We start from the raw sequence: 22,759 nt of genomic DNA, 5'->3' as shown, positions 1-22,759 counted from the left end.
CATTTTTATTCATCGCATGTCAACGCAGAGTGAAATTTCTCCTGCTCCCCACTTTAACGCAGTGTTTAGCAGGCACTGTGCCTCCAGCACAGGCACCCTGGGGGTGCGGGACACCCGTGCTGTGCACACAGCTCCCCACACCCCACGCACGAGGACCCCTCCTCAGCCCCCTCCACCCCCCATGAAGGGGCCGGGCTGCGCTCCCCGCCTCACACCGCCGCGCCACCAGCACTGCGCATGCGCGCCGCCCACCCCGAGCAGAGGCAGCAGCGGGGCGGTGGCGGCGGTCACGTGGCACCGAGCCGCTCCCGCCTCTCCCCCCCCCTCCCTCCCCCTCCCTCCCCGCGCATGCGCGCTGGGGGGGTGTCGCCGCCGCCGTTAGCGCCGCCGGTGCCGGCGGGGCTCTATGGGGAGAACATGGCTCCCTTCCCCGAGGAGGTGGACGTCTTCTCGGCGCCGCACTGGCGGATGAAGCAGCTCGTCGGGCTCTACTGCGACAAGGTAACGGCGGCGGCGACCGGGCGGGGCCGGCCTCTGCCCCGCTCCGCTCCCCGGAGGGGTTTTTGGAGAGTGCGCAGCTGTCAGCGCGCCGCCTCCCCTCAGCGCCCCCCCTCACCCCCCTCAGCCCCGTCACGGGGGGTGGGTGCGCGCCCTCAGCGCCTCCGGGGTGCTGCTGGGGTGGGGGGGGATAAAAAAGAGTTTTCCCCCGCGTTTGTTGGTGTTTGTGCGCTCCGCGCTGGGCAGCGCGGGCTGGGGTGGTGCTGGGAGGAGAAGTTTGGTGCTGTGAGGAGCTGGGGGTGTGTGGTGTGGGGAGGAGGGGGCTGAGGGGAGGCCTTGCTGCGCCCTGAGGGGGAGGTGTGGGGAGCTGGGGTTGGCCCCTTCTCGCAGGTACCCAGTGACAGGACCAGAGGGAACGGCCTCAAGTTGCGCCAGGGGAGGTTCAGGTTGGAAATGAGGGGATATTTCCTCTCAGAAAGAGCAGTCAGGCGCTGGGACGGGTTGCCCAGGGAGGTGGCAGAGTCACTGTCCCTGGGGGTGTTCAAGGGAAGGTTGGACCTGGTGCTTAGGGACATGGCTTAGTGGGTGCTAGTGGTAGGGGGGTGGTTGGACCAGATGATCTTGGAGGTGTTTTCCAACCCTAACAACTCTATGAAGGGCTACAGGCAAATACTTCAGAGCCAGCAACCCAAGGAAAGAAGTAATGCCTCCCATCTGTGAGTAGAAGTGGCTGTTTGCACACCCAGGTGGGCTAGCAGGCGCTTAAAAAGGAGGCAGCAGTTACACAAGAAGCAGTGCAGCAGTTTACTGCTGCAGGCAGGACGGGGGAGTCCTCCCTTCCCTTTCCCGTGCCCCCCTGTCCTGCCCCGGGGCTCAGCGGACCCCCCTTTGGGCCTGTTCAGGTCGCTAACACCGAGGGTGTTTGTGGTCGGGTTGTTTTGTTGGTTTTGATTTTAATCTGTGGCTGCACAGGAGTCTGTGATATCTTAACAGAGGGGACTTTGCAGGAAGGGAAGCGAACACATGGGACTCTTCTCCCCTTGCCCCCTGCTGCAGTATTGAGCATGGTGTTCACAGTGGCTGAACAGGGTTTTCTTGAAGCACCAGGTACTGTAGTCATTTGCTGATACTCTTGGATTTCTGATCCTTAGAGGGGCTTGGCTGCTACTTTGAACCTCCCACAAAGTTTTGATCAAATTTACCATGACATTTTGCTATGCTTTACTTGCTGGAAGTAAAACTACCTGGGCAGGAATTCTAGCTTTCTTAAATATTAGCAAATTTGATAAAACTACCTGGTCTGCAGTGAACATAATCTCTCATCTTCCTAATTTTTTTTAACATACAGGAGTCTGCTTGCTTCCTTTTTCTTTTCAAGAAGCGTAGCCATGGGGATTTATGTGTGTATGTATATTTTTGAAGTGTTCAATCTTGCATCCTTTAACCCCGTTTCAGAGCTTGAAGGCCGTGCCTGGCCCATGACCTCTGTGTTTGAGTAACGCTAGCTTTGCATCAGAAAAAAATCTGTGATCTGTTTGCCTTCCCTCGTGTGATTGAGATGATGTAATTAGATGAGACATTAGTTCTGCTTACATGTCAATTATAATCCGTAAAGCCATGCGCTTTGTAAATTTAGTTTGCCCTTGAGTGGTCTTTAATTTCGTGAATTATATATTACCTACCGATCCTCATGTGCCCTGTGTGGTGTTAAATAGTGGCTGTCAGGTTAGTTCTTCAGTATAGTAAATTCCCCAAAATGTTAGTGAGGGTGAGATGGGTGCATCTTTGCTTTTCAGGGCATCAACTCTAAGGTTTTTGATGGGTAGAGTAACCAGGTACCTTAAATACTAGGTGAGGAGTGAGAGCTGCAGTTTATTTTGTTCTTCCAGAACTTGGTGCGAGGCAGAAGAGGGAATCAGACACGTGAAGAAGTTTGATGTGTCTCTTTAAAAGTTATCCTTGTCTCCTTACTGGTGCTAGCAATGATTTCTTCCTGCTTTTGCTGCATTCCTACATGCCATTTCAGATGCATTGAACACAGCGCCTGGGACTTCCGTAGTAAGAATAACCAAAATTCTGTTTTGTAAGGAAACCCACAAAGCTCTCGCGTCTGTCACGTGGCCTGGTAGGTCCTCGGGGAAGCACGCCCCTACAGGGAGAGGAGCGCTAGGGTAACAGTCCCTACAGTGAAAATGGTTTTCGTAACGCCTGACATCATCTTTGCTACAAATAGAGCCGATAGTGTTTGCCTATCTCTAGTGAGCTGCTCTTCGCTGTCAGGAAGGTAGTTATAAATCATAGCCATGGCCCCCATCGGAGTTACCTGCTCTCTGGACAGCAAACCAAGGCACCCAGCCGTATGCGGGGGTCACACTGGCTGCCCCTCAGCGAACTTGTTGCTTTTGTCAGCTCTCCTCGCTGCTGCCCACAACACTGCAAGCTATCAGGCTGCTGCTGAGGCCGTGCCTCCCTTGCTCCCATCGGCGCTTAGTGACTCACAAAGGCTCTAAGCTGGCAGAAAACATTTTTTTTTTTTTTTTAAGCGGGGTAATTTTTCTGCTGATGTTGTGTTGCCAGTAAGAGCTTGTCAGATGAGCACTGAAGCCAACGCAAGGCAGAGAGGGTGGGACCGTGGCAGCCAGCAGCTAGATTGGCGTGAGCTACTGGGAAACCTCAGCCTAATTACGTCTACTTCTGCCTGAAATGTGTTGTGCAAAACGAGTTGCTGCTGGTGTTGAGTAGAGCTGATGCGTGTTGGATATGGTGCTCTGCAGTCTTTTCTAATAGCCGCATGCCTGCTTTGGCCTTCCCTGTAACCCTGTGCCTGTCTGAGGACTCTCAGATCCGTAGCAGTTTGCAGTTATCCCCATCAGCGTGTTGGTGTCCAGCAGAAACCATTTCTGTGGCTGTGTTATGACCTTGTGGATGCACCACTTGCAGATTGTGTTTTTAGCAGCTTTCTCCCTTTCCACGCCATGGCTGAAAGTATCCTGTCACGAGGCAGCAGAGATCGCTGCCGATTAGGTGTTAAAAATCCCATTCTGCTCTAGCTGTAAACATCGGGCGCTGTTTTCAGAGCACTACTGCCAGGTGCTTGAGCTGCCGTGCGGTTTCCTGTGTGCAGTGTTAGTTTGCTGAAAGGCTGTAAAGCAAAACAAGCTGTGAAAAACAGAGAAATCATGGCCTGTAATGTGTATCGTATTATCTTCCTCCTGAGAAGATTGGTTATCTTACCAAAAGGAAATCAAATTCCGTACTGAAAAAGAATCTGGTTGTTAATTCAAGTTCCAGGCTACTGAAATAGCGACTGGTCTAGATGCACACTTGGAATAAAATTTTGGCTGAGCCTCCCCCACATCAGACACCTGGTATCGCTGGGTGGGATTTCAAACTGTTGTCTCGTGGTGGTTTTGCAGCTGGAGCATGTTTTCTAAGCAGAGGGTTCGTTCAGGCTTTCCTGAGATGAACCTGATAAATAACCCAGCAAACTCAGGCTGTTAGTGAAAGGAAGCGGAGTCATGGCCTGAATGCTGTAATGCCGTGGCGCTGATGGGTAACTTGCTCTGAAATCTTTCTCACTGCCTCACAAAATTAGCGTGAGATTCAGTACAGTGAGCAAATGGAGGTGACAGCTAGCTGCTTCGGGAAGGGTTAATTATTGCTTGTCTGGCCCCTTGATGAGCAGCGAGCTCACCCAAGCGAAAGGCAGCTCAGTAAAACTGGCTCGCTAAGAGGTCAGGCGAGCTCCAGAGCCAGGTTGGCGGTATGGGAGGAGAGAACAGGGCTCGCCCTTGCAGGAGTAAACATCTGCTCCAGCAGCTCCGCTGCGTTGTGCAACCTTTGGGTGTTGGAGCAGAAACGTCTAGGGTTTTTCCTAGGTTTGCCTGACTTCGGTCTTCTGCGATCTGCCCTCTCTGCAGAAGATCTCAGCTGTTACTTCTAATGGTTCAGTAATTGCTTTGGCTGGTTCTTCTGGGAAATTTGGGTCTATTGTTCTGCTGAGTTGAATACATAGAACTTGTTTCAAGATTTAACTAGTCTTTTTGTTTTCTAGCCTACATTTCTGACCGTTTCTTAAAAGTTAGTTTCTGGAAATATAAATATTGTCTGATCTTCCTTCTGAAGGCTAAAGCTAAGATGACAGTTTTTCTGTTGTCATCTTTCTGCCTTTCCTGTTAAATCATATATTTAAGTATATAGATGGTATTATTTTTTTTTAAATTTGTCTATATTGACATGTTTGCTGTTCTTTTTGTGCCCTCTGCTACTTGTTAGTGAGTCCTTATTTATATTGTAAATCCTGTTCTGTTACCAGCAGTGTTATGTTCTTGGCTCGTTTTGTAGGATTCTTTTCTAAATGCCTCTATAGCTAAAAGTTCCTCTCTTCATTTCCTAATAATTATTCCTTTTGATAACTCCAATTTCTTTCACCTTTTGTGTCTGTTTCAATAGCTTTCTACCATGCTTGAGTCACTTCTCTACTTCGCAAGTTTGGGACTCTGCTGAAGGGAACAAACCATTTTTAAATGTTGTATTTGTGATGTTCTTACAGTAAGAATATTACAGATAAACCATTTGGGGAGAGGAAAAATACTCCTGGATTAAGTTGAATTGATGTTGTAAAGCATTGATGAGGGAATTAGGTGACCACACAAGACTGCGCTTTTTATGGCAGCAGGGGGGCTGAAACATTAAACAATTAACATTTTGACTTTCCATTTCAAAGCCAGAAGTATTTCTGCCAGATATCCCTAAGAACAGAATGACTGTTCTGTGAAGATAAGTCTGTTTCCAATAAAATAATAATAATAGTAAAGCTTTTGGTTTTTCTGAAACACTGAAAAGGGATTTGGGTACATTGAAGGAGCGGTGGAAAATGAATGGCAATTAGCGTGTGTTGATTTAGAAATTCACAGTACTCAGTTATTACCAATTAACGTTGTGATGCATTGGGAACCTGCTTTCATTCTTACCTAGATTTAGAACAAGTAAATGGCTAATTAGGATGGTTAGTGTTAATAAGTTGCAAATGGTCAGCTAGTTGGGCCTTGCAGGCAGGTGGAAGGGAATTAAGCCTCCATGTTAGCGTCCAGAGATGTGTGAAAAATTTGCTGTCCGTGCCTCGAACTATTTCATCAGACTCCCCCAGCCCTCTTTCTGTCCTAGCTGTTAGATGCTGAATAGTTCGGTAACTTCGTGCTGTGCCTACTGGGAAATAACAGCCTCGGTCTAATTCTTCATGCAGAAGAACATTTTGAAGATGGATCTGAAAATGACAATATGTTTTAAATAACTGCTTTTAAAGCAAATGCATTTTAAGTAAAGTGCCAAAGGAGATTTAAATGAGGGACATCTGTGTTTGGAGTTGAAGTGAGTCTTTTCAGGCCCGAATAATTTTACTCCTCTTTTAGATCCTGCTGCTTCATCAAGCCCTTCTATCTCTATTATTTCTTTAATGAAAAGTTTTTTCTTACCTGTTGGATGCTTCTCCTTTTTATCTCTCTCTTTCGCTATCATAAGCTATCCCCAGATGTTTTCTTATGCCAGACGCAGTAGCAGGTTTTTTCCCCGGGTAATTGCTTAGCACCTATTTTTGCCCTCAAATTGTAAAAGAAAGTTTTCTGTTCACCCTTCATGTGTAGCTCTGATCTTTTGTCCTGTGTTCTAGCCTGCTGTGGAGAACAGCAACAACTCACCTTTGCCCTTCTCTGTTTTAAGCAACAACAATTTATTTCTTTTCTATTCTGTGGCATCAAAAAAAGAAAAAACAAAACAAGCAAACAAAAAACCACCCAACCAAAAAAAAACAAAAAACCACAGAAAACCTCAAACTGATGCCTTAAAAAAGCTAGAAACTGTAATTAGTATGTGCCGGCATTCATACAGGTGGCATGCACTTACCTGAGGGTATGCTTTATAATTTCTGAAATAGTTGATTAAATATAGTGTAAGCTGTAATTCTTCAGAGAGGGATGGCTCTCCTTGTTTTTGCAGTGCATACCTAAAATGATTTTTTTTCAGTGCCAACGTTCGATTGTGTTAGGACGTTGCAGTGAGGCTGGTGCAGAGAAGCAAAGGTATTTTTGCTGTGCCTGTGGTTTGAGTTACTGCAGCGAGGGCATGGAGGGGAGCCTTGAGGCTAGCTTTGTTTCACCCTTGGGACTTCAGATACTCCCAGACAGACGGACAAAAGGCCGTGGCTAAGTAGGAATCTACCTGTGTGAGAATACAAAAAGGGAAAAATCTTGCAAGGAATATTAAATGTGCGTGAGAAATGGTGCTACACAACTGAATAACATCATTGCAGGTGTTCATTGTACTTTCATATGAGGCACATGTGTTTCATGTCTTCACTAGACATTTCTTTGGTGTTTCTTTGGGTTCATCTCTGCAACCTTCATGAATACCTGGATCTCATCGTGCCTGGTAGAGCTTCTCTTGCGGAAATTGCTTAGATGATCTTACCTCTGCTTCCCTGGCCATGTGTTCTGCTTGAGTCCCTGAGGAGGTCTGACACTCGTAGCAGCTGCCTCATTGAAAATTCTGGTGCAGTGCTGCACAGTTGCTTAGGTCTTTGTGAAAAGTCCTTCATGAGCCCAAAACTTTCCTACAGGTATTCAGTGGCAGAAATTGATTGTGTCTGTAACATGAGAGAGAGGTGGAAGACCTCAATAAAAGTGAAAATATTTCAGTTTATTTTTTCTAGATCCACTGTTCTCTCATGCTTGGCATTTATCAGCTTGACCACAGCCTTTCAAAATACAGAATATAAGACTTTACCTGCGCCATTGCTAGTGCTCTTGGAGGGGAAAATTATCCATAAAATGACCCTTAATGTTTGTGGTAATGCAGTGGGTCCCCCAAATGCTATTTTAAGGTTTTCTTTAAGCCACAAAACAACTGATGAGATTGCATGGAGGACAGGATTACCTAGAAACCAAGTTAGGAGCTTTTGGAAGTTTTAAATTTCTTCATGAGTCCCTCCACAGGCTGGGCCAGGTCCTGGTCCTGTCCTGCCGTACTGATTACTCTTAATTTGGGTAGACCCACAGCTAAGAAAAGCACCCAGAGTTTAAGAAAACAACAACAAAACCTGAATGAGTCCTCTGATTTAAGGCTTTATACATCAGAAAAGCTGGATTGTGAAGTAGTTTAGCTAAGTTTAGCTTAGTTTAGTTAAGGGTTGTTAAACACTGCAACAGGCTGCCCAGGGAAGTGGTGGAGTCACCATCCCTGGATGTCTTTAAAAGACATTTAGATGTAGAGCTTAGGGATATGGTTTAGTGGGGACTGTTAGCATTAGGTCAGAGGTTGGACTCGATGATCTTGAGGTCTCTTCCAACCTAGAAATTCTGTGATTCTGTGATAAGTTCAAGAACTGAACTCCTTGTGGTCTCAGACAGATGTTGATGTACCTGGATGTCACTGCAGGCTGTCGCTCAGCCTAGAGCCCTGACCAGGTGAGAAAGGAACCTGCTGAAGAGGCACCGTGTGCTGCTTTGTGGATCAGTAAAGTGATCAGGTTCATCCTGCAGCTCTGTAATTGCTGGAGCACATTCCAGGGAAAGGGTAGGGAGGTACAGCTGGAAGCAGGGACAGAGCTGCTGCTTCTGGGTGTTTCTTCCTCCATCCCACCCCCTAATTTGTGGTGGATTAAGTATAACCTGAAACCATGTGCTCTGTGTATTGATACAGGCACACCTTGTTCTGGTCTTTGACCCTTCATTTTCTTCCTCATAAAACAAAGATAATATCTCTGCAGAATCCAAGTTCCTGTCCTTTCAGTTTTAGTGCTATTGCATATGTGAAATGGTAATACCTAAAAATGCAGAAGTGAAAACTTGTGGCTGCCTGGTAAGGCTGTGCTGCGTTTTTTCCCCCTATTACTTTTCTGTTTTAAAAATGTTAGCTTTTAAATCAGTGGTCTGTCTGCTGAACAATGAAAATTTTACTATATTTAGTGAGTTTTTAAATCTGAGTTACAAGTGGTAGAAATCTGCTCTGCTTTGATCATCAGGAATATTTACTATTTTTGTATTTCAACTCTAGTGCCAATCGTCTGTTTCTATAAGTCTTAAGCACAGCGATTACACATGAAAATAAAAATATATGGGAATGGGCTATTAAAAATGCTACTGTGGTGATGCATGAAAAAGGGAAAAAGACTAAATGATCTTTTTGTTGTTATTCCCGACTGAATTGTTAGGGTTAAAGGTTGTTGAGGAGTTTTGGGTACTGATGGGGAAAGCCTTTGTATGAAACTGTGTTTGGTGAACTTTTAGTTTTAATCTTAGTAGTTCTACCTCAAACGTGTAAAACCTTTGGGCAGAGTAGAAATACAATTTGCCCTTTCCTGTTCTTTCTTCAGTTTTTGTTTTTTTATTTTCCAGCCTGTAGTTGAGAATATAGCAAGATACTCATAACTTGAAAAGTTTGCACAGAATATAGGCTTTGCTTATCATTGGGCTAGTCCGGTAAGAGCAGCATGCTTCTTACTTCTTCCTGTTTGCTGCTTTTCTCCTTACCTGTCGATCGTGTGCGTGGATGTTTTTAAGGAAGCAAACCTCTACTCATTAAACATATTTTTGGCATAAATATTAGGAAATCACTGTTTTAGCTAACTTGCAGTAAATTCACTTCTCAGAAATGTGAATTTTCTTATAGGAAGACACTTTTTGTGTATTTATTGATGAATATGTAAAATGCTTTCAGGAGGAAACTAAATACGGTGTTTTGTTCAGTGACAGTTACTGTGCAATTGGAGTGGTTCTGAGCCTCTTTATTGCCAAGATCCATCCATTGTGGCTGGAAGTACCTTTGTTTTCATTTGACAAAGGGTTTTTTTTTTTTTTAATGAAAACACTAAAGATACAAAAGAGGTGCAAGAGTTGATTGTTGAATTCCCTTCAGTTGAGTGTTGTGAACATGAAGCTCTGTATAAATAGCAATCACAGTTAAGCTTGCTGGTATTGTCATCTTGTTCTTGGAGCACAAACACGAGATGGCAGCTTACTGCAAGGAAGGGCGTTTGTTTGCTGTGTCTCTGTGTGCTCATCTTGAGTGTGTTAGTGGCTCTGTGGGCTCAGGGAGTCGGACTCTCGCCTAAAATGTGTGCCTGAGGTACAAGGATCTCTACCACGTGTGTGATTCTTTGAGTAATTTAACGTTTAAAAAATTAGGTTAATTAAGTGATCATGTAATTTAGTGTTAAAGTCTTCCTGCAAAGGGAGGATGGAGTTACCTGGTCTTGCGTCGATGGCAAGAAGTTTTACATTCTACTTTTTCCTAATCTTAGTACACATCTTTTTCAGCATCGCTGGAAAGCCTGCATTTCTGATTTTATTTCAGTCATTGTTTTAAGTATCTCACACTGTAAAAAAAACAAACAACATAAGTTGTCAATTTAGATACAAAGAACTTTAGAGGAGAATACTGCTCTTACGTAGCATGTCTGTCTCCATGCTGTGCTGGGATTTGGAACAGATTAAGTCTGTTTTGTGACCTCCTGCTTCCTCTCACTGCTGGCACTGCAGCTGCCCTTGAATTACTGATGCATCTTCCACGGTATTCAGAAAGCAGAGGTGATAACTTGACAGATCTCTTTTTAAGAGCTTGAAATTAAAAATCAAGTTTGCACTTAGTTTTTAGAGCTGCTGGCTGCTCGTACACTTAGAGCAGAGGTCCCTAAACTGAAGCAGAGGTGGCAGTGACTGGCACTGTCCCTTGCTTGTTCCGGTGCTCTGGCTGGTGGCTGTCTTCTGGAGCTCCAGTACGAGGCCTTGGGAGGCACCAGGAATTTCTCTTTGGTGTCTGTGATACCGCTCCTGAACTAGCTTGTGTTGCAAACCCCATATCAGACGTGCTGTTGGCTCAGTCTAAGACTTACAAACGTGGACTTGTTTAAATGTAATGTCTTCAGAAGGACAGCAAGCTCGCAGATACCCCTAATACCTGCAGCAGTGCTAATCAGTTTAGTGGTGCAAGTCAGCTCAGGGATCTCACACGTACTGTGCTTTGTATCTTTAACCAGTCAGCAAATAAAATACAGGCCATGTCCTCCACCCTGCCGCTCCCTTAGGATTGTCTGCCTGAGCCTGGGGAGGCAGTTTCCTTCTTGCACTGCACAACTTCTGCACCGCTTTTCCCTCACCTAGAGCTGGCGAAATGCGGGCCTTGGGGAGGAGCAGCTGCCCTCTGCTAATGCTCTTGGTGCCCCTCGTAAGACTTCATTAGGCCTGGTAATGAAATTGCAGATCTGACCGAGTGACTTTGTTGCTAGGCTACCTGGCCTCTGAAAAGCCAGCTTTCTTCAGCTCCAGCTGACCTTTTTAATGTACCAGTTGCTGATTCAAGTAGAGTCATTAAGCTTTCGACATCCTCTCCATAGTTCTTAATCTCTTGGCTATCTGCTGGAAGCTCCGGTAGCAGAGGAGCAGGGTATGCAGGTATTTCACGTTACAGCGGCTTCTCTAACAAGACGCTTATGATAGGAACTCTTAAATTGAATGCACAAGTGGATTCTTCGTTTATTCTGAGTTTGATGGTGGTGGTGGATAGGTACAGCAGAAGTATGTGTTGAAAAGGCTTGAGTCAGGAATACAAGAAGATACTATTTTGTATCAGAACCAAACTTGTGATTTTTTTTTTTTCCTGTACCCACCAGCAAAATCCATTTATCTCTAACCCTCCTGCTGCACACTTCATCAGTCTTGTCTCAGTGTTTACATCAGTCAAAAGGCTAAGCTTTTGGGAACGAGTAAGATTCTTGGGGAAAATGGTGCTTGGGACTGACTGCAGGTATTGTGCATCCTTAAGGGGTGAATGAACAGTTTGAGGCAGTCCTTAGTGAAGGGAAATACTGTATCAGAAAGCAAGCTGCACCATCACTGAAGTCAGAGTGGCAAATGGCTGAAGGTGAGGAATATATCCAGACGCAGCATCACAAGCAGAAAGGTCAATCATGACCTGTTGGTAGCTGGTCTGAAAGATATTGAAAAAGATTTAATTTTACCCTATTTTTGATCTCATCTGAGGCTAAGTCAGTGCATTTTCCTAATGGCTGTTGCTTTGCTCGTGTGCAAGTAGAGCATGCAGCAGTGTACGGGCAGCACAACTGCTGGGGTGTTGTGTAAGCCCTGGCGGGTTTCCAGCTCTTCCCTGCCACTGCTGTGGCTGCCCGGAGGTGACGCTGTGCTGCCAGAACGGGTCAGTACTTCATTTGGTCCATTTCCTGAGTGATTGGTGTTTGGGGAGTCATAGCTCATGGTTAGCATTGAGGTATGAAGGTAGTATATGAAAATATGTGTGTTTCCCATTTCCAACAAAAATCTTAGTTTTGGGATTTTTTTTTTTTTTGTGACCAAAACACTTCTGGAATACTTCAGTGGCTTGTTTTCTGAATTGAATTAAAATATTTTTGCTTGTAGAATGCTTGCTCTGTGTACTGCTCTGGGCTGTGGTTCTTGAAGCCGCACGCAGAATAAGACATAAGAATGGAAAAATACCATTATTTTTTTTTAACATTCACCAAAGGAAAACGCAGTTTGAAAATGCAGTTTATGATGACTGTGTCTGCATGTGCGTATGTAAAAACGGCTTACCGTGTAACTTAGGTCTTTGTGCTGTCTTGATCTGTTGGCTCTCAGTCCATGAGAAACCTGTACAAACAGCTAATGCAGTTTTTATGCCCTGGCTAAAACTCAGTCCTCCTCCTGTGCCATACGCAAGGTGAACTCCAGGGCTGATAACAGCCTTATCAGCGAGCACCTGCACACAGACCTCGGGAAGTGGCTGGGCCTTTTGGTTAGCTGCCAGTCTGGGGAGGTTGCCTTGATTTCTGCCAGGAAATCTTCCTACATCTATTTATTTCAGGGTTTCCCAAGGTTGGTTTATGTTCCTTAAATACAACTCTGGCTTCCTAAAATTAATGCTATAATAACATCGCTCTTTCGAGGATAATCTTCCCTTTTTAAAAGTCACCTTGCTACTTAACTGCAGTCTTAAGCTTTCTGTATCCATGTGGAATGAGAGGGTTGCCTTCAGCATTTTCCTGGTTAAATGTAATCTGCTTTTTGGCAATTAGAAACTCTTCTCAAAGTGTACATTATTGCATACATTATGCCTTGTGAAACTTCTGCAGTTATCTTGTAATTAGTTCCTTGTAATGTTTCTGAAGTTTATAGCTTCGTGGTTTTTTTTTCAGAGCCTGTAGTGGGAAATACAATTACGTAGTTGCTGCTGGAAATCAAAGAATTGTGCAATGAAATCCCTTAGTTTACTTAACCTTATTCACAGAGCACAACATGGTAGTAAAACCATTTGGGTAGCTTACCTTGGGAGTTCAGAATTGACTGTGGATGGCTTACTGTTTTAATGAACTGTAAGGAGAAACCTATATGTGAAACAACAGTGTGTAATGAGCTTTTAATTTTTTTAAAAAAAAACGAGTTTGAGGGTTTTGCATGAAAATCTTGTCAGTTTTTGTTAAAAAAATAAAAATGACAAGTCAGCCATAAAGTTTAAAATACTTAAAACATTCTCTAAATAGTTCCAGTAGTTCCCAAAGTCATATTAATACATGGATGTTAGAAATCTTTGCTAATCTATTCAACACATCGCAACAACACATCATCAGTAGGGTAAAACTAACCTGTCTCACGACGTCTAAACCCAGCACACGTTCCCTATTAATTCTGCCTGTGTCTGGAAGAAGTTGTCTTAAATCACATTCTGTTGCAACAATTAGCTAAGTTATGGGGAAGTTTTTATTAAAAACGATGTGTTCCTATATATGTACTTGAATATGTGATCTTAATCTCTTGTGCTTGAAGATTGGAAGCTTCAAGAGCATTAATTACCCACATTTTTGATGTCTTTGAAGTGATTTACTTGAACTGCACACTCAAATCTCATTTTTGCCATTTTCTTTATAACAGAAGGTTTTCAGCTTTTATGCTGAAAGTAATGGGAGCAATGAATAACAGGATCTAATACCTGTTCTAATGGTTTAACTTGACCTTGATATGTTCTTGTTTGTTGATTTTTATGAGCTTTTCTTTCTCCTAGCTGTCCAAGACCAACTTCTCCAACAACAATGACTTTCGGGCTCTTCTGCAATCCCTCTATGCCACGTTCAAGGAATTCAAAATGCATGAGCAGATTGAAAATGAGTGTATCATTGGCTTACTTCAGCAACGGAGCCGGACAGTGTACAACGTGCACTCGGACAACAAACTCTCTGAGATGCTCAGCTTGTTTGAGAAAGGGTTAAAGAATGTAAAGGTAAGCAGACTCTAAGAAGGACTTTTCCTAAGGAAAAATGTGCTGTGATTACATGTTAGTTTGCCTCAACTTTTCTTAATTTTCTCTAAAAATAAATTAGGAAGAAATGAAACACCTGTTATTACTTGATTTTCCACTTGCTAACTGAAATTCTTTTGCCATTTACTGCAGTTACTAAACCTCTAGTAAAAACTCTTATCAGGGATCTATTTTGTGGCATAGAGATAAGTCTATCACTTCATAACTGGAGATATCTTGGAGACAGAGTGAGAGTTTCAAATATGAAGACTGCTCTGCTACTTGGTGCAACTGTTTGACTAGAAACTCTAGTTTTTATTAACTTGTTAGGAAAGCCTGGGTATTTTTTCTGGGGGGCACATAGAACTGTATTATTGTCACAAGTGGAGATCATCACAGGACCTAGGAAAAAAAAGTGCATTGTTTTATTCTGTTGGCAAGTAATGCACTCCTGCCAGTAATCTGTTGCTCTGTAATGCTGCTGGAGTTCCAGTCCTCGAGTAACTCCACATGTTCCTTCTCCAGCTGGCTTTTTCGTGTTGGAATCTGCTGGAGAGGAATTCATCTTGATCATGTTGTATCATTTCTCTAGGGTACACAATTCAACTCCCCCTTCCTTAACTCTAAGAACTACAGTCTCCATTAATAATGTGGTGTTTAGAAATGTATAGATGTTCTGTATTTTCAGTAAGCAAAATAGTAGAATGTAATCAATCAACAGCATATTTGATATCCAGAGTGGTGTTTGAACTAGAATCTTGCACATAATTTTTTTCCTTGAATATCAAACGTTAAAATTTGTTTTGTTTCCGTTAATGAATTAGAACACGAAGGAATGTGAAGGAGAGAGAAAACGAACATTTGGATTTGTGTTATAGCCTCTATAATAGGGTGTTAGTGTTATTCTGTTGCTTGTATTGACTTCTTATATGGAAAAAAAGACTTTTTCTAACTTCCTTTAGATATGTTAATTGTCTAACTTCTTTTTTTGCGATTACTTTGATTTAAACTCATAGCTTAGGATTTTCCTGTAATAGGATTTCTTAATGTTATAAAAGCTTGAAAAGAAAAACTTACAACATTTACTGTAAGAACTATGAGGAACTTCTGTATGTTGCAATTATGGGACAGGCTAAAGAACCGACTTATTGCTGGCACAAAGAACAAGCTAATAAATTGATAGATGAGGTTGGAAGAAATTTAATATTAAAGTCACATCTCTATTTTGAAGTTCTTTCCACTTCAAAAGTAAATACATGTACATTTACATAGAAAACCCATAGGACTGTAATTTATGATTATAATTTTGATGCTTGATAGTAGAGTAACTTATGTAAAATATATGCAGTTAGAAGATGAAATGGAATTACTATATTCTGGAAGAATTCTTGGGCAAAATATGCAAATATTTAGATTAGTCTAACTACTTTGAACTTCAGGTTTGACTGTAGATTGGCAGGCTTCAGGTCTTTGCTCTAAAGTGAAAATATGATTAGACAAGCTAATTCATATCTGATAAGAAAATAAACTAGAATCTGGCAGGAAAGGAATACTTTGTTCTGCCTAGAAGCAGATCAATACAGACTGCCAGCTTGTCAAGAAATTTAAAGTTTAACGCATTCTTACCACTAAATACAGCAAACAGCATCACAGAACGTACTGCATACATGGTCTTTGTGTTGAAATACCGGTTTGTCTAATAGTTCAACCCCTGAATGGATGGACAGGGTTAGATAAGTTAAATCTTTTTTCTTTTCAGAATGAATATGAACAGCTAAACTATGCGAAACAGCTGAAGGAAAGATTGGAAGCCTTTACCAGGGATTTCCTTCCTCATATGAAAGAGGAAGAGGAGGTACGTAGCTCTCAAATAGTACGCTGATCTTCCTTGTGGTTTGAAATGACTGTGCGGAGACAAAGGCTTTAAGAGATTGGCATAATAACTAAAACAGAATTGTGTAAAAAAAAAAAAAATCAACAAAACAACAACAAAAAAAACACCTCGATTTGCATTCAGAACTGTGGTGTCATTGTAATCTGTAAATGGTATGTGACACGTTCTAGAACAGTGAATATACTGAAAGTTTATGGTGAAATCCTGGTCCTTCTGAAAGTTGGTAACAAGTCCACTGGGGCTGGCATTTGTTCACAGCAGGTGTAGCTGCTTACCAGGAAGTTACTTGACACATGGTATGCTATTGCCTCCTTTTGACTGATGGTGGTAGATTAAAATACTGCTGAAAAGTTGAAATGATTAACATTGTATAATGAGAGGGATAATCAAGGTTTGTGTTATATACATACCTGTACATGCAATTGTTTTTGTTACAAATAACCTTTAAGCAGGGGTTTAGTTACATGAAATATCCAGAATATCACAGTAGGGCTCAGGTAAAGAGGAACAGCATCAGTATTAAACGTGATATTGCGCTTAATTTGTTTCATGATGTTGTCGTACAGATGGTTTAACAGTATAAAACAATCCATTTATAAGAACAGATGATGTAGTATTAAGGTGCCTGAAAATTTTAAAACTGTGGGAACAATAAGTAAGAGAAACAGAATGCATTATTGTAACTTTGGTACCATTATTGTGACTTGCTAGACCTGTGAAAATATTAAAAAAAAAAAAAAAAAGTCTTCCTTCCCTTTTCTTTAAAAAAAGGAAAAAAGCTTTAAAATACTATTCGCTCTTAAAATTATGGTATGTGTTTTATAACTTCTAAATGTGAAAGAGTATAAGTCCAAAAGAAAGTGCAATTGTCATATGGCCTAGCAAAACTTAAAAGAAGTCCTATAAACCAGTGCTTCATGACTCAAACTGACACTCCCAAACAGCCTCTGACCTATATTTGAAACATAAAGACTAGTACTGCCAGTCTGATGATTTATGGGTATCCAAAAAGTGGGAAGCATCTTCTGGAGAGAACAAATCTTCCGAGGTCTAAGAGAAATCTTCCCTCATGTTTTTTCTGCCTTGCCACTTTGCATTGCGTGTGAGTACATTGATAAATTGCTTAGTTTAGTCACTTCCCTTTTCTGTTGAGGATAACAGGTAAACAGCATGCCTGAGGCTCTTCAGGGACCCATTGGTAAGCACAGGGTTAGAACTTAAAACTGGAATGAACCTAAGGACAGGACCATCTACGTACGCCATGTTTTGCTTGGGGAAGAATGGAAACAGGAAATTTCTGTCTTGGTAGATCTGTGTCAGCACTGCACTTTATTTTTTTTTGCTTTAGGTTTTTCAGCCAATGTTGATGGAATACTTTACTTATGAAGAACTGAAAGATATTAAGAAGAAAGTAATTGCACAACACTGCTCACAAAAGGAGGCTGCAGAATTCAGAGGTCTTAGTAAGTGGAATCAAGCTGAAGAGCTTCAGAAGGTCTTTAAGTATTCTGTGGATGAGAAGGCAGATCAAGGTGAAGCATTTAATTAAAGTGAAAGCAGTTTTTGCCTAAAAAGCCACACCAGTGGCATATCTACCAGTACAGTACTTTAGTTAAAATAATTTTTGTGAAATAGAAATTTCTTCAAAACAGTTTTGAAACGTGAAGACTTATTGTATCATACAGGTTTTTGGCAAACATCACTGTATCTGATACTGTTTATCTTTTCTCAGACTTCTTCCCCTTTCCTCCCTCCCGTGATAATACTTGATACAATAAACAGGTAGAAACAATACTTAAATTTTAATTTCATACTCATAAAAATTATGTTTTCTGTTTGCAGACCCAGCCTTTAATAGTTGTTTTTCAGGCCTGTTTTGTAAGCTTTTTTTTACTGATGGTTTAGTAACAGAGAATAGTTAGTCAACTAACGATATTTACAGTTAATCTGGGGAATCAGAAAGGAAGGAGCTGTGTTTGTGGAGTTAGTGCAAGGGTATGAATCTGTACAGTGTGAGTAGGTCAGTTGAAATGTGCATTCTGAAAGTGGATGTTTAATTTGCATTCATCTAACTCTACCTTTCCTGATGAAACTTAGAATAAATGCTACTGATGTGCACTTCAGGCTTGTATTCTGACTGTTGAAACAGCCTGCATCCTCCATGCTTACTGTTCTCACTCTTAACAAATGAAGAAGAGTTAATGTACCAAGGAAGAAGGATTAATGTACCAGAAGTGTAATACTGGGGTGAGACTGACAAATAGCTTACTCTTTGGTTTTGATAAGGTGTGGCGCTCTCATCAGAAAAACTCTGTTCTGGAACCATTTCTTTGATGAAACTTGACTTTTGAACTACTGAACTGGTTATTTTCTACCCTTCAGGTCAAGCCTTCAGAAAACGTTGCTGTTTATGGTGTGAAATACTTTTGAGTCTGAACAACTGAATAGGACAAAAGTAGCTTTATGGCTTTGCTTGCCATTATTATGTCTAGCTGGAATTGCAGTTTTGGGACAGTACCAACTCTGCAACAGCTGTGTTCTAGAATTTAGGGAAAGTGAAATGTATCTTTCCTTCTTAGAAAAGAAAGAAAATATCACAGCTGTAGTGTGCAGTTGTAGTGAAATTTTAGTGTGAAATTCACTGTAGTGTCTGCAATGACTTGCCAGGTATCTAGATGAATACATGGATTCATCAGTTGAAACTGGAGTTACACATCTTTGTTTTTGAAGTAGTAACAGATTACGATAGGGCAAATTATTTTTGTTATGGTTACCTTCAAAGCTTTTCTGCAAAGAAGAGAAACCTGATCCGTGTCTCACAGTAAAGCCTTACAAATTAGGACACAAAGTATGTGAAATCTGCTATTTCTAAGGACTCCTAAAAACATTTTGGAAATATTTTTTTCTCAAGTAATTTGACTTTGTACAAGGCATTGAAAAATCTCTAAAACAGCAAAAAGAAACACAAACCCATATCTAGCCAAAGCACTAAATATGTTAGTTTACGGATCTTTAGGTACTGTGGCAATACAGGAGAGCTATTGGAGATGGTTCCTGCTGTTGTCCATTAAAGTATAGGTTATAGTAGTTGATTTTTAGTGTCTGACCTAATATTTAGTGCCACCTTAATTGCTTATATTTCCAGTTAAAGCTTGAAATAAAAAAGACAGCTACAAACAGCTAAGTATGGATTTCTTGCTGTGTCCCAGTCAAAGAGGTTGAGTGCTTTCAGTGAGAATGGGCCCAGCTGGCAGACTTTGTACAGTGCTGATACTATTTATTGGGAATCTGGCAAAGCAGGTATATATATCATGTATGACATAAGGCATATTTTTAAAGCTTTCCAGTTATGAAAGCAGTATTTGCTATCTTGCTGTGGTAGAGTAAGAGCAGTTTATTTTTGTCTAGGGCTTTCTTGGAGTCTTGTGGGATCAGAGTTGTGGGGTAGGGGAAGAACTAGCCAGTTGGGAAAATGGCAAACAGAAAACTAAGCTTTTTTTTTTTTGAAGGTGGCATTAAAGAGGAAGCTTTTTAAAGACGAAAAAACACCTGTTTTCTTCTTTTCTTTTATCAAACAATTGTTTTAAACACTTTAATATGTTTTTTCGTTGATGTAGTCAAAATGTAGTTACACCGTTATTATTTAAAGCTATGAGGATTTACTTCACTTAACACAAACTTTCTATATTTCAGAAACCGAAGTAACAGGGCACACCACAAATATTACTAATCTTCCTCCTGAAGTAATGGTGACCATTTTCAGTTACCTTAACCCCCAAGAGTTATGTCAGTGTAGTCAAGTAAGCACTGAATGGTCACAGTTGGCTAAAACTGGATCTCTTTGGAAGCATCTTTATCCTGTTCGCTGGGCCAGAGGTAAGTTAAATTTAATTATTTCTTTGAAAGCACGTCAATTACAGTTTGAGTCAGTAGCAAATAATGTTTTATCAGCTGTCATGTCATACAATGATCCTGAAAGCTGAGCATTTTGGAAAGGTTGTGTGCTTTTGGCAGGGGGGCTGCCTTGAAACTTGGTTGAATTAAAAAAAACAAACAAGCAGCATCAATTAAAAAAACAAAAAACAGCAAGATGGAGGCATGACAAAACTAAACACTGAGTTGGTCATTGCTCATGAATAGCTCTTACATACAAACTGTTTATTAGTTTTACTGAGGGTTGTTGTCTTGAGTTAATGTTAACAAGTGTGCTCACTAGTACCACATCGTAATTATAGTGTAAGGGGTTTTGAGTTTTAAATACTGCTACTATTACAGTAATATTTTCATATTATTGTGTTACTAGGTAGAAATAAAATATATTTTTGTCGGTTCCTGACTAGTATGTTTTCCTTGGGGATGTATGCCTTGTGACTCACACTAACTGCAGAGTTGAAGTTCGGAACAACAGAGTTGTAGCACTTCATTGTAACCTATTCTTGCTTTTTATATACAAACTTCAAGGAAACTGCGTATGCTAGCTTTATTATTGGTTCTTTAAATATCTTACCTTGTACTGCAGTAAGGACTAAGAGGTGGTGTGCTCCAGCTTCTGTTCGTCAGACTCGTGTTCTTTAAATTTTTCCGCTGAGAAACATAACGTTTGCAAAAGCACCTGTTCAAACAAAATACTCTGTATTATGTTAAGGCCAGTTATGAGAGACATTGGGGTGTATCTGTAGCTTAAAATATAAATATTAGTATTTGTCCAGAGGTGTGTGAATATTAAACAATCACTGGAGTATGGCATTGCAGGCTACACGATTGATGCTGTGCCTGTGGTTGAGCTGAATGTGTTTTTTAATAAGCAGTATTTCATGTCTTCTAAGATTTTAATAAAGTTAGTTTAAAACTTAGACTATTGACCTAAAAGCTAAGAACTCTTTTTTTTCTCTTTTGTACCTTTATGGCTTCTAAAGTCTGTACAGGGCAGAGAGGAGTTAAATGACTTTCTGTTTGGAATTAATTTTTTTGGCTGAATGAATCTAACTTACAATAATAGATTGGTTCCAGAGCTGGAGCGGGTATGTGGGAGGGTTTCAGAGTTCAAATTTGTTGAATTTTCACCTGAAACCTAGTTAACTTTATACTTACATGCCACACAGAAGAGATAATTGGCATCTGCTTAAATTGGCCTACTCCTGAACCTGGTTTTGGCACAACAGGAAGCCATTCCCATGACGTACTGTCTATACTTACTAACGCAGTCATTTGTGGAGAAGTGCTCTAAACTGGGTGGAAGCCTCTCAAATAGGAATTACTGCCAAGTGGAGGGGGGGATGTTTTAAAAAAAAAAATATATATATATATCCACAGACTTGGTTTAATTTTTAACTTTTTTTCTCATACAGGCAGGGTTTTTGAGGCTTTCTCTGTATTTTGAAGGTGGGATAAGGTATATGAGTAGTGTCATGAAAACTTTTTCCTTCACTTGGTTGACAAATAGTTAGGATTTTGTCATCACTTGTCTGCATTGCTTAAATAAGAAACTATTTAACAGGGGTTGCTCTTTTCTGTGGGATAATAGGATTTCCTGCTAGTGAGTTAGTGGGATAAGCTCTTTTTGTCTGAAGTGTATCTACGCTAAGGGAGGTAGCAGACATGGTTATCCCAAGCCCAACACTACAGTATATCCATAGCTTGTGCTTGTGCAGTGGCTCTTGGTGATAATGGGATTCCCTTACAGCTAAAACAGAGTTGTCCTGATACTTGTGTTCATCCAGATGTTCTAGAAAACAATTATCTATTGATTTGAGTCAAATAGGTTATAATTGTGTTGTACAGCTGTTGTAAGTAGGCTCCTTCTGGGATTTGGGGTGTGTGCTTATGGAGTTGTCATGTGCAGTGACTGAAAACAGACTAATAAAATACATACTGATGGGCTATATGGTTGTGAGTTTCCCAAGGAAAACAGAAATGCCTCAAACCAAGTGCTAAACAAGAAGCTTGTGGTTAATTTAGCGACCATAAAGAATTTAGCACTTGCACAGACCAGATATTCCATAATCATTTTTATTTCTGCAATCATTGGTCCCTACTAAGGAAATAAGGACAGAAGGCATGTCTCAGGAATAGCATAATAGGCAATGATCTGTGTAATGGTACTGCAGTTGTTTCAGGGATCTCTAGCTTTAAAATATCAACCAAACGTGACTTATGTCCAGGGTTAGGCCAACCTTAGTTGAGACAAATGCAAATTTTTTTTTATTTCATATCTTTATGAAGATATGTCTCAGTCACAGTATACTGAGAAGTTATTGCTGTTTTCTGCTCTAATGAGAAAAGTTTGTGTTCATCTCTCTCTATTGATGAGTAGGTGATTGGTATAGTGGTCCTGCAGCAGATACTGAGACAGAACCTGATGAGGAATGGGTGAAAAATAGAAAAGATGAATGTCGTGCTTTCCAGGAATGGGATGAAGATGCTGACATAGATGAATCTGGTAAGTAAATTCTGATTTTTAAGTTCTGAAGTTCTTAGACCTTAGTTCTTTTCTGAAGTTCTTTTTTTTTCTACAGATTACATAGCTATATAATAAACTCATAAAATGGAGTCTCCTCGTATAAAATCAATTCCAACTACCATTTTTTTGTAGTTGATTCTATGTACATGGAATCAATGACAGATACAGCAACACTTTCTTATCTAGATTAAATGCTTTCTAAGCCAAGTAGATTTATACAGTAAAAAAGAACTTGAAGTTTTGTCTAGGAACTACTTAGTGTTCCTGAAAGGAGTGCACTTTTTCCCTGTTTTCATCCTGACTCTCAGATTGATGAGAATACAGGGGAGACATTGACAACAAAAAGGCAGCTGGTATTGATGTGCTGAAATAGCTCATCTAGGAGGTAGCAACCATGAGCACAGGTGAAAGAAGAGTTATGGGGATACTTCTGGAGTTAGGAAGGGAGGTAAAAGACTTTATCTTTTAGAAAGTTTGGGTGAATCATATTGCATTCTAATGCGTTCTAGATCGAAAGTAAAACCTATCATAAGCTTTTACATCACGGGATGTGAAATGCCCCGTGATGTTGTATTTCAATTCATTAAGCAAGTCAGTGGAAATAGCTG

At 41.0% G+C, this 22,759-nt stretch overlaps 1 protein-coding gene across 3 annotated transcripts in view; it reads left to right on the top strand.

Moving 5' to 3' along the window:
• The first annotated feature begins 327 nt into the window (after positions 1-327).
• Positions 328-22,759, top strand: part of FBXL5 (F-box and leucine rich repeat protein 5) — a 35,900-nt gene continuing 13,468 nt past the window's right edge. The window contains exons 1-6 of one of the 3 annotated variants that reach the window (XM_068679944.1): positions 328-501; positions 13,564-13,779; positions 15,557-15,652; positions 17,040-17,154; positions 19,385-19,567; positions 22,005-22,130. In XM_068679944.1, the coding sequence (XP_068536045.1) occupies positions 349-501; positions 13,564-13,779; positions 15,557-15,652; positions 17,040-17,154; positions 19,385-19,567; positions 22,005-22,130 (889 nt within the window). In that variant the 5' untranslated portion in view covers positions 328-348. Of the gene's footprint in view, positions 502-8,292; positions 8,353-13,563; positions 13,780-15,556; positions 15,653-17,039; positions 17,224-19,384; positions 19,568-22,004; positions 22,131-22,759 lie in introns of those variants that run through there. The other 2 variants (XM_068679943.1, XM_068679945.1) reach the window with 2 other exon arrangements.

This window comes from Anas acuta, chromosome 4 (genome assembly GCF_963932015.1).
Source record: "Anas acuta chromosome 4, bAnaAcu1.1, whole genome shotgun sequence".
Lineage (NCBI taxonomy): Eukaryota > Metazoa > Chordata > Aves > Anseriformes > Anatidae > Anas > Anas acuta.
Note: the sequence above shows the minus strand (reverse complement) of the source record. Positions and strands in the feature narration are given on the sequence as shown.